Below are 12,686 nucleotides of genomic sequence, written 5' to 3' on the forward strand. Positions count from 1 at the left end.
ACTATTCTAGTAAATAGGAAGTGGTATCTCATTGTGGTTTTGATTTGCATTTCTCTAATGACCAGTAATGTTGAGCATTTTTTCGTGTACTTATTGGTCACATGTATATCTTCTTTGAAGAAATGTCTATTCAGATCCTTCTATTCAGCTTACTTCTTTAGGCTATTCATCCATGTTGTTGCATATAGCTATAGTTGGCCTGAATCCTGGAAGCAATATAAGAAAGATGGATAAATTTGATTATGTAAATATTAAAAACTTATAAGCCAAAAGACACTATGTACAGTCAAAAGACAAATACCAAACTAGGAATACTTGTTGCACATATAGCCTATAAATGGAATATATACACAGTTCTTACAAATCAATAAGAAAGAGAAGGAAAGAATATTTGATGTGTTTTTGCCATTTGATCTACTTTATAACAAAATAATAGTGTGCATGTGGTAAAAATAAATGGCATGTATCCATATACTAACTTGAGATTTCTGTAGTATATTGCTTTAAAAGAAAAAGAAGAAAAAGCAGTTTCCAAAATACAGAATAGTGTGTGTAGAATGATACCATCATTGGGAAAAATAGAATAATTATGTCGAATTTTACTATATATACAGAGAAAATATAGGAGACACAACCCAAAGTTTTTATTAGCATGAGAATGGAATTATAAGGACTGTCACTTTTTTTTTTTGGACTGTCACTTTCTGAATTGACGATGTGTTTACATTTTTTTGTGTCTTTTTTTAGAAGCATGTATTACTTACTCTTAAATAAAAATTTTGGAGGATGACATATACAGAAAAGTACACAAATCACAAGAATATACTAAATTAATTGGTATCATTTCTGTTACCAGGAAGAAAGTCAATTATTTTATGAAAGTTTGTTAAAATTTATAATTGTTAAAAAATTTCCCCATGGAAGTTCATTACTTATCTATCAAGTGTAACATTATAAACTGTCAACTGCTCCTTAGAAAAGACCCTACATTTAAAAGATTATAAGATTCAAAAGGTATCTAAGTCCTGCTCCGTACCAGACACTGTACTCAATATTTGAAAATGTTTATGAGTAAAACATATATGGTCCCTGCTTATCTAAAGTTTACGTTGTTCAGAAGAGAGGCATCTATGGTATAGTAGACAAAGCCTCAGACTGAGTGACAGTCCCAACTATGTCACTTTCTCTATCTCTGTTAGGTGGATGAAATGTGAAAACATTTTTAAAATTCTATCATGTTTTGTTTTTTTGTTTTGTCATTTCTGGATTAAATTATATTTTCACTTTAAAAATGAAATAAGAACTTGATTTTTCTAGTAAATTTTTAGTCCTACTTAGACATCTATAGAAATGATCAAATTGTTTAAGTTTAGCAGTATATAGTCATCAAATATTTCATTATGTTAGTGTTCTAGGTACCATTGAATAACAAGCTGTTTGTGAATTTGTAGTCTTAAAAATTACTCTGTATTGTTCTTCTAATTATTCATGTTATGTAATTATATTATTTTAAATATATTTAGTTTTTATATGCCTCTTAACGTCTATTATTTCTACATACAGAATGTTTTTCAGAGAAAGAAAAAACGTATTAGGATCTTTATCACTTTGTTTCTTTACTTTCCAAGGGAATTACCTTTAGAATTACAGGGAGTCTTTGATAAAGAGGAGGTGGATGTTGAAGTTGAAGATAAGAAAAATGAAGTATGTATGTCAACGAAGCCTGTGTTCCAGCCCTTCTCAGGACAGGGTCACAGACTGGGAAGGTGAGTAGTCTCTTGCTCTGTGCTTTCCATAAGCAGAGTTTTGACAGATACTCAGCCTGTCATTATTTTTACCACGTAGACCACATATATAGAGTTTATCATTTCTCTTCACTGGAAATGAGATTTTTCATGTTAACTTTTATGAGAACTTCTAAGTCATATTCACCTTGTTATATTAACATATATTGGCACTACACTAAAAAATCATGAAGGCTTTTTTTGTTTTATCATATCAGAAGGGCCTGGCTTATTGAAGACATTCAGCAAATTTGGGTGGATAAATCATTTTTTCTTCCTGTATCCACCACTTGATCATTGCCATTAATGTTATAAAGTAGGCTTTTGAATATGGAGTTCTATATTATAGTTACCAATGCCTTCAACATTGTGTTCTTGATCAGTATCTGAATTTTGAGGTAATAAGAATGAAAAAATCCCTGAAAGTTAGTATTAGTATCAAAGCTTTTTTATTTTCAGACTTTGCAGTCTTCGTCTTACCTAATTATGCCTATGACAGAAAATGCAAAGAGGTTAGGTATAAGACTGCTTTTTAAAAATGAATTTCCATATATTAATTATCAAGATTGGTAAAATATATGTATACATATTCATCTACCCATATAAAAATACCCAAATGTGACTGCCAGAATGAGGAAGAAATACTTCGTTTCCTTTCTTTTCCTTTATAACCCAAACACTGTTCTCTACAGAGAACTTAAAATTTTTTAGAAATTTTAATCTGAGGAGTAGATAAAGGTAAAGTTTATAGATCTGTCAACACTGTAAAATTCTCTTTTCTGTAAGACACTCTTCAAATACTGCTAACAGTGTATTTACGTAACGCTCCACAAGCTTACAAATTACTTGGATGTGCGTATTTCATTAGATTCCTATAATCATCGTGTGTGGTCGGTATAACTGATATTAATATCTTAATGTGTTATTGAGGGAACAGCTGTGACTGGCTGAAACCTTCCTAAAACTATACTTAGTGTAAAGGTTTTATAGTGATTATTTAATGGTAAAGTTCTGCTTAATGAAAAACATACATCTGTCTTTGTTGTCTGGATTTTCTTAGTGCCACACCAAAAATTGTTTCTAAAGCAAAGAGTATTGAAGTAGAGAATAAAAATAAGTTGTCGACTGTTCCACTAAACAATCTGGAACCCATCACTAATATACAGATCTGGTTAGCCAATGGGAAAAGGATTGTCCAGAAATTTAACGTTTCTCATAGGTGAGTCTTCTGTTTCATTTCACTATTTCTCTGATTTTTCCCCTAAGTTTTCATTTTATTTCTTCATTTCAAATCAGTCAGCAGTTGTTTTTAAGAACTAACCAAGACTCTTAATAAACAGTTCTCTAAACATAATATATCATGACAATGAAAATCTTGGACATTAATGAAGTATTTTCAGTCTGTTTTATGGATTATCATTCTTATCATTTCATTAGTTTTCCTGCTTAACTAGATACAAAATTTTAAAAGAATTATTTTCAATATGTCTTTAAGTTGATTGTTGGCATTATGTGCATATTTTTGTTAATTGTAGAATAAAATGAACATACAGAAAAGTACTGAAAGAAACTGAAGTCAATTTAAATTCCATCACCCACAGATAATCACTATTACCAGTTTGATGGACTTTTCTACTGTTTTATCTCTTAAAATATTTTTCATTTTAAGAGTAGGAACATACTGTATATAGATTTCCCTCTATTTAAAAGCATCAAAAATTGGGGGATGTTATACAGATAAATAAAACATATGTTATACATACATATGCTTAGTTAAAATAATAATAATAAAATAAACACATATGTACCACCTAGCTCTAAACATATACCAATATATCTTGTATTCCTTTGCCTGAACATCTCTTTCCTTTTGTGCAAGAGATTGTAATTTTGTGTTAATCATTTTCTGATTTTGTTCATAGTTTTACCAAGTATATGTGTATCCCTAAAAAATACTGAGTTGTTTTGCTCATTTTCAAATAATTAATTTTTGGGGGGAGAGGGGAAAGTAATTAGGTTTATTTATTTATTTTTTTTAGAGGGGGTGCTGGGGATTGAACCCAGGACCTTGTGCATGCTAAGCATGCACTCTACCACTTGAGCTATATCTTCCCCCTCAAATAATTTTTTTAAAACAATCATACAGAAAAGTTTTAAGAACAGTATAAAGAACTTTTTCCCCCTAATGATTCAAGAGTAAGTTGCCAGTGTGTCACACCAAAAAAAGTCATTTTCTGTTACACGACATGTTCTGAGGCTGTTCTGCCATAGTCTAAGGTGTCTTAGCTCTTCCTTAGTGATATCATTAAGAATATCAAAAAGCATATAACCCTTTTCAAGAATCCGAAGCAAAGATCAAATACATTAAGAGCTAGGTAGCTTTGTCATAACAGCATGGGAAAGGTTTTGTGGTTATAAGTTTACCTTTTCAGTTGTGTTTGTATATATGCTCCTTGTAGTTGCAACAAGTTGACAAGCTCTTTATCTCTTCTCTGTCCTGAGACCCAGGAGGGGGCACTGAGTTCTCTGTGATACCTGTAATGACTAAATGTAATGTAAAAATTTGTTTTGTATATTGATGTATAACAGTAAAACTCTTCAAGTAACAAGATGGATGAAATAAGCTATTCCAGAATATTAAAAACAAAAACAAAAAAAAAAACAGTAAATCACCAATCTGATGACCCATAACCTGAAATATTTTAGTTTGTATTTTCTACAAATAAGGACATTGTCCCATGTGACCACAATTGAGCCATGTTTAGATGGGGATTTAACATTGATTCACTTCTGTCAACTGTTATTTGGATGCTGGTCAAGGTTTGACGTTTAATATCATCCTTTGTACCAAAGACCATTCAGAAACATGCATTGCATTTACTTGTCATGTCTCAGTTTGAAATAATAATTCCTCACTCTTTCCTTGAGTTTTATGACCTTGACATTTTTTTAAATTACAGATCAATTTTTTATTTGATGGTTTCTCATAATTTTATTTAGGTCACTGATTTTAGCAGGACTGTCACAGAATCGATGCCTTTATCTAGTCATAACCATGACTCATGAATAACTATCTTATTGAGTGAGTTGTAATTATAATCTCTTACCAAAGGTATTTATTTTAATGCCCAAATTGTACAGGATACAGTTAGTTGGACCTCCTTTAAACTTTTTACAGGTTCCCATCATTCTTTGAGTGTTTTCTTATTTACTGGCACAAAATTTTCAATTGTACTTTTTCTAAGAAACCCTGGTTCTTTTTAGTAGACAGTGGTGTTGAGAAGCCGGGATCTGGTTACTAGGTATACTTATTGCCACCACTCCCAGGCCCTCCGAGTGGGAAGAGCTGCCAGTGTGTATGCATACACACACACATACAGACACATAAGCATATATGTATAAAGAGAGAGAGAGACCCATCACACATATACATTTATATCTGTATTTCTATATCTTTGCATGTCGAAAGCCATGAATTCACATAGATACCTCTATCCATCCACCACCACAGGGTTTGTTCTAGTTTTCCCCCTTCCATATCTGTAACTAACTTCTTCACAGTGAGATGCCTGACTAGTTATTCTTAATATATTTATTTGTTGATCAGTTTTGTTGTATGTAACCAGTCACTTCTTTCCACTGCTACCTTCTCCCTGACATGGAAGCCTTCGTCTTCTTGCTGGGCCTCTTGACAAATCACTCCCATGAGCTGTTCACCCTGTCAGGCTCTGGCGGTCAGTGCTGGCTGTCCTCCCCCATTCTTGGCTGTTCTCTTTACTCTTCTGGTTGTGACACACTGGAGTTGGCCACTCCTCTGTATGAATGTTCTTTTTATTGTACTTGAGACAGCCTGCTGTGCACCACCTCTCCTACCTCTCAATTTGGATATAGTCTTAACCCCACTTGGCTTCTTACAGTGGATGTATCAGTCAACATTGCTCAGTAAACAGTCACAAAAATCTCAGCATAGAATATTAAGTTTTTATTTCTCATGTGTCAGTGGTTGTGGCTTTGCTGATCTCATTTGAGCTCATTGACTTATTTGCACGTCATCTAGGAGAGTTCTAATTTAAGCTGCTGGTCAGTGAGCCTAAGTCTGCTCCTTTGTGTCTCATCATTCTTGAATCAGCAAACTACCTGGTCCTGTAGTTCTCATAGCAAGGGCAGAGGCTCAAGAGGGCTAGTCCCACTAAGCAAGCATTTACGTGTATCACTCTCCTCACATCCTGTTGGTCAGAGCAAGTTACGTGGCCAGGTCCTTTTTATTCCACTATTTGTAGAAGCATATTCTTCCCTGACCCAGTTTCTATGACATCTTTTTGTAAATCAGATGATCTGTTCTGCACTCTCCATTCTGTCTGTCTTTCCTTTTGTCTACTCCACATTGTCTTAATTATTGTTACTTTATAATATATTAAATTACTGCCTTTTACCCCCTGCTTATTTTATCAGTTACCTAAAGAATTGTGCTAGTCCCCAACCATGATTGTGGATTTGTCTAGACCTCCTTTCTTTCTGTCACCATTTACTTTATATATGTTAAAGCTATATAATTAGGTCCAGACATTGATCAATTTTTTTCTGATTAATTGGCTTCTTTAGCACTACTAATGTCTTTCTTAATCCCTGATAATTTGTGTTAAAATTTACTTTGCCTGTTACTAATATAGTCACACCAGCTTCCTTATAATGCGCTTTCATGATATGGTATATCTTTCTCCTTCCTTTTAATTTCAGCTTAGTGGTGTATTTATCTGTATTTGTATATTTAACAGTGTTTCTTGTAAATAGTTGAGTTTAGTTTTTATATGTAGGCTAACAGTCTTTTTTGGTTCCTGTTTTGTGTTTTTGTTTCCTTTTTAGTTAGCTACCATCTACTGAGGGCTGTCTAGGTGTTTAGCTCTCTTCAAGGCATTTCACTTAAAATATTTCTTAATGTCAGAATCACCCTAGACACCTAGAATCAGAGAGATGATTATCATAATAATAGAAGAAACGTGTTTAAAGTGCTTCTGTGACCCAAATTTGTTTCTAATGGAAAGGAGGGCAGACTAAGGATGTGAAAACGAGAATTATTCTGGTCCAAATTTGTTTCTTTTTAGGGAAGTAAAATATTTTAATCCCAACTTCTTTGTCTAGAAGAATACTTCTGGCATTTTCCATAACAAATGGTCACCTAGATTTTTTTCCCCTGAATGACATGAAGCATTTTAAAAACTTTGTCTAGCCAACAGTACTTACTAAGTGACAATTAACCAAGCTTTGTTTTTTAATTAGACTATTTACTCCATTGACTAGTTGGGTTTAAGACTACCATCTTGCTCTTTTTCTGTTTACCCCACATCTTTTTATTTTTCATTCCTCCTTTCTCGCCTCTTTTTGAGCTTAATAAGTATTTGTTTTTTTTTCTCTTTCAGCTTTTCAGAGTGGCATTTCTTTGTCCTCTTAACAGTATTGTAGAGACCACAGTCATATTTTAAGTTTTTACCGCATAGTTCCTTTAATCTTTATTGTTTTCTTACCTTTTATAATTTTTGCCGTAAGCTTTAGCCTTTAGTTACCCAATTTTTGGTACCCAAATAAATATAAGTGACCATTTTCTTGACTTTTCTGGTAATCTGCACAAGTTAATAGAGTGGCAATTAGTTAATTGACTGAACGTGAGAATTCTGTCTTTAGTGATGTCATATTTCATTAATTCTTGTTTGCACATTTTTTCACATCTTAGCATCTCTGAAATAAGAATACATCCTATATTCTATTGTTGGCCATATGACAGTCATGATACATTTGTCTTTGCCTTGGCATCTGCCTCAAAGCATGCAGATCAAGTGTCAGCTCAATGAAAGATCACCCCAGAGAAAGTAGTGGGGTATTTTTTAAGGAAATTTTATATGAGCACACCTGATGATACAGAGGGGTATATAGTATGTGGAAAAACACATACATTAATGACTGAATCAGAAGTGACTCGAAGGATCTGAATCTGAGTAATGTTCAAATGCTAGGGATGACAACCTTTTTATTCTAGTTTTATGACAGAAGTACTTGAGCGATTTGATGAATGTTTATGTGGCAATAAGTTAAAAGTGCTCTTTCAATAAATATAAAAATTCTAAGTGTTAAAGTATTTTGTCATAAACTGGATTTTTTTTTTAGTAATATATAGAATGATCTTAAAATCAATGGCATCTTAGTTTTGATGAACTGAATACATGCTCTCTCTAAATACACACGCATATACTTACATGAACATAACTTTGGGCTGACTTCAAGATTACAGTGATCATATTACATTATAGTGTTCATTTTACTAACTGAAGATATACTTGCACTGAGTTAAGAGTTTTCTTAATTACCTTTAAGCATAACATGACCTGATATTTAAGAGATACGATCTATATCTTTGTAGTATTACTGGTTGGACCCCTTCTGATCCATTCAGAGCTGGATATGTAGACTTTCTATTATAGAAACTTTTAGGCATATGCAAAAGCAAAGACAAGGGATAATGATCCATCACTCAGTTCCCATTGAACTATGTGGAAGCAAATCCAGACTTCATATACTTTAATATGTAAATATTTCAGTTTGTGTTTCTAAAGATAAGTACTCAGATTATAATAATAACCCTGTCACATACAAGATAATTAATAATAATTCCTTACTATCATCAGGGATCAGCCTTTAAAAGATAGCTCAAATGAGTAATTCTTTCATCATAATTTGATTATTCTATACACTAACATAGCCGGATATCATCACAAGTTATTACCTTAAATTAGCTTATTCAAGTTTTCATAAAATTATATTAATAGTTTGTGCTATTTTACAGGATAAGCCACATCAAAGACTTCATCGAAAAATACCAAGGATCTCAAAGAAGTCCTCCCTTTTCCCTGGCAACAGCTCTTCCTTTCCTCAAATTGCTAGATGAAACACTCACACTGGAAGAAGCAGATTTGCAGAATGCTGTAATCATTCAGAGACTCAAGAAAACTGCTGAACCTTTTAAAGAACTTTCATAACATTGGTTTTAGATACACTAAGTGGAAAGTTTCCAGAGAAATGATTGTAAGTGGACATGCAAACCAAAGTGGGGGAAAGTCAGATTTGCTGGGTTTGGCACTATTCAGCTCCCTCCTGGTGAGATTTTTAAATAAGTACAAGATAGCAGCTTAAACTGTGACTGGAAAGTGTATTCTGTGAACTTTTCCGGAAGGCTACCCAGAAAAATATACTTATTTTCAAATACCAATTATTCAACGTAACGATATATTAAATAACTATATCATTTAAAACCTTAATAGGGTATACATTAGCAAATAGGTTCACCACATCTTTCATTCAAACATCATTCCCAAGCAGCAGTGACTTATTTAAATGTTAACTGTCTCAGATTTTTTAAAATAGAAATACATTAAAAAAAATTGTACATGGCAGGTCAAAAACATCAGTATAATTTTTTTATATCTGATATACAATCAAAAGGCTGGAAGGAACTGCTTTCACCACAGCTATGTGTAAACCTTCAAAGTATTCCCAATTTGCATTCTGTAATGTTAAGATACACTCAGATATTAATTTGGCAACAGTATCTGGGATGTATTTTCATTAAGAATAAATTTGTGTAGCTTAGTATAATGTCAGTATCAATCTGCCTACCCACATTTCAGTATTTTTGAAACATACAAATTTTTAAAAATTATTTCTTCTCTAGGAACCCCAGTTCATCCCCTATTTTATTTTCTTTCAGAAATTAGGGATTTGTTCTTAGCTGACATTTGGAGTGGGCCAGTTGTTTGCCATCACTCACTGAGAATCTAATGCTTGTGTTGTCATATTACTAATGAATATTTTTTGAATGCGTCATGTAAAGTATGGTTTTCTATTCCATATATCAGTCAGCGTGTTTATATATTAATATAAAGGATTATTTGTCACATTACGTCACCCAGGAAAACATACTTCATACCTTAGATTTTAAACTAAAAATGGTTATACTTCAGCATTTCACTGTCAGATTAAATCCCCTTGCCTGAAAATAAGTTTAAGAAGGTTTTTTTTGCAGATGATCTATTGAATCATAGTAAAAATGAAATATACATTGAGTGTGCTAAGGAACTAAGTGGTCATGCCTGTTAGCAGTAATGTTCATGGGTGCTGGACGTCTGCCTGGAAGGAGCAGTTCTCAGTCTTTTTGATCTCAAGACCTTCTGCTTATATGGGTTTATATATATTAATATTTAAAATAAAAGTTATAAAATATTTATTCATTACAATAATAAATGTATAGCATTTTATGAAAAATATTTTCTAAAATGTGAAAAGATTGAGAAATGTGGCATTGTATTCCAATTTTGCAGATATCTTTACTCTCTGACTTAAAGACAGATGGAATCTCATCTGCTTCTACATTCAGTCTGTTGCGATATCACACATCATGTAGCTGGTAGTAAATGCTACTGTACCTTCAAGAGAAAGTGAAAGAAAGCAAATAACATCTTAGTATGATTATGAAAATAGTTTGGACCTTGCAGACCCCTTGTAAGAACAAATCTTATAAAGCAGTGATTCTCAGCCTTAATAAGTAGGAATCACTTGGGAAGCTTTTCAGAATGCCTATTCCTGCCACCTACCACACATTCTAATGATTCATTGTATCTGGGATGGGTTCCAGATCTCTACATTTTTAATCTCAAGTGATTCTTAGGTATATAGTAGATGAACCAGTCTTTAGGAAATCCTGCATTAAGCTTCCACCCTAACAAAATAAAACCTATATGCTTCACCATGGACAGTGCAAGACTCCTCTGCTATGGAACTGTTAGACTTTTAAATTTATCTTAATCCCACACAGTTTGTTCTTAGACTGTTCCCCCTCCCTGCTTTAACTCTGAACTAATCATGACATAAACCTGTGGTTTATCTCCTATAAACACAGCTGAGACAAGGCTGCAACATTTAAATGAGTTTTTTTTTTTAATTAATAGCTCAGGGATAACAGAAAGGAAATACACACATAACCAGGATGACCTGGTTTATAAGATATGTCTTCTATTTGAGGTCCATTTTAAGAATGCTTCCTTTTCTAGCTGTCAGCCTTCCACATGGTAGAAGTCTGTCTTTTTATCAGGAAGAAAGGAAAGACAAAGGAGAGCCTTTTCCTTTTGTCATTTTCCCTCAGAAATGAACAGATACTTAAAGCCATGGTTGAGCCCTCTCTCTAGTGAAAGAAAAATAATGACATTCTTACAAAAATGAAGGGTTGGTAAAATCAGATATAACAAGATGATTAATGTATTCTCAAGAATCTGTAAGAAATGTCTCATATAGGCCTATCATGAAGCATTTTGTAATTTTTATTTGCGTAATTATTAGTATGTGATTCTCCATATATATCTAAAAAGGGGCTTCTCGTTGGAAATATTTTTCTTGTATGTATAGAAAAGCCTCCTTTGTGACTTTTCCAGCTTATAGTAATTATTAACCAGAAGGCACATTAGAGGTTTTCTTGTATGTACCTGTAGAATACACCCCAGTGAGAAGTTGCTATAGAGAAAGACCTGTTATTAGCAATAACTCTCGTTTTTGTAACTGAAAACTTTAATGTGGATGATATTCTTAAAGGTTTTCTAAAGTGAGAGCCATCTGATAAAGCTTTTTATGTGAAAATTTAAAATTCTAAAGTTGTTAATTGTGTAGAATACTTAAAGTATATTGACTTTAGAAAACAAACTGAATTTAGCAAGGGAAGGCATACTTGAAAATAAGCCAGCATCTTAGATGTGGAATACAGTTTGACCTAGGGAGTTGTTTCAAAATTGGCATCAATCAGTTTCTTTAAAATTGTCATTCGGACTGATGTATAGAAGTACATACCTAATTTTACAGATTCTAATTTATTGGTTAAATTACTATGCTTTATCCAGGTTATAAAAGTGATCTTATTTATTTTATATACTTCTCTCATTGAGAATACGCTTCATTATATTTGTGTTGAAAATATTTATGCATCTTTTTCAGTGCCTTAAAGCATTTTCAAAGCAATCTTGCTAATGGTTAAAGAACTGTTGTCTTAAGGATGAAATACTGTTTATTAAAAGGATCTGTGAAATTTCTACTTGTTTGTGTAAAGTAGTTACATATGGATGCATTTGTCATTTTTATTTGGCACAGTCATTCAGTTTGAGAATCGACAGACATTTATTAGGTGCCTTCTGTTTTGCCAGATACTTTAACCATTGTTACTGGCTCTTTGTCATTTGGTTTAAATGTGTGGTTTTTGCACAGCTAATTCATACTCATTGTAAAAAAATTATAAAATGTATTTATGCTAAAATTATCTTTAATTCACCTATTATTCCACCATTCAGAGATAATCACTAGTAACATTTTGGTGTGCATCTCTTTAGATATTTTTAAGTGTATCAGTCTTTAGTTTTAAGAGGCAAGTTTCTTGGTTATTTATTGTAAGCCTGTTTTATTTATTGAAGTCTAATTTATTTGTCTTTAAAAATTGCATTAGGAATATACCATCACTTTAAGTAGAATAGTAACATTTGGGAGGGGGATGCACTTCTGTGCAAAAAGAGGGAAGGTTTTTTCTTTGTCTGCTTCCTTTCAAAATTAAAATAATGGTAGTATGTGCAACAAAGTGTTACAAGTATTGTGAGTGAAGTGTTTCCAAACCTGCTAAAATTGCATATAAAGTACTGTGTTTAAAAGATTATCTCTGGGGAGGTTATAGCTAAAGCAGTAGAGCACATGCTTAGCATACACGAGACCTAGGTACAATCCCCAGTACCTCCTCTAAAAATAAATAAAAGCCTATTTACCTTCCCCAACCAAAAAAAAATTTTTTTAAGTAGATTATCCAAAGAAACTTCATTTTATGTTTAT

At 32.7% G+C, this 12,686-nt stretch overlaps 1 protein-coding gene across 4 annotated transcripts in view; it reads left to right on the forward strand.

The window, feature by feature from the left end:
* UBXN2A (UBX domain protein 2A) overlaps positions 1-11,907 on the forward strand; it is a 33,166-nt gene extending 21,259 nt beyond the window's left edge. For all 4 annotated transcript variants that reach the window (XM_032497110.1, XM_032497111.1, XM_032497109.1 and 1 more), the window contains 3 exons: positions 1,629-1,766; positions 2,845-3,003; positions 8,620-11,907. In XM_032497110.1, the coding sequence (XP_032353001.1) occupies positions 1,629-1,766; positions 2,845-3,003; positions 8,620-8,812 (490 nt within the window). In that variant the 3' untranslated portion in view covers positions 8,813-11,907. The remainder of the gene's footprint in view (positions 1-1,628; positions 1,767-2,844; positions 3,004-8,619) is intronic.
* Positions 11,908-12,686: the final 779 nt, after the last annotated feature.

Source organism: Camelus ferus, chromosome 15, assembly GCF_009834535.1.
Source record: "Camelus ferus isolate YT-003-E chromosome 15, BCGSAC_Cfer_1.0, whole genome shotgun sequence".
NCBI lineage: Eukaryota > Metazoa > Chordata > Mammalia > Artiodactyla > Camelidae > Camelus > Camelus ferus.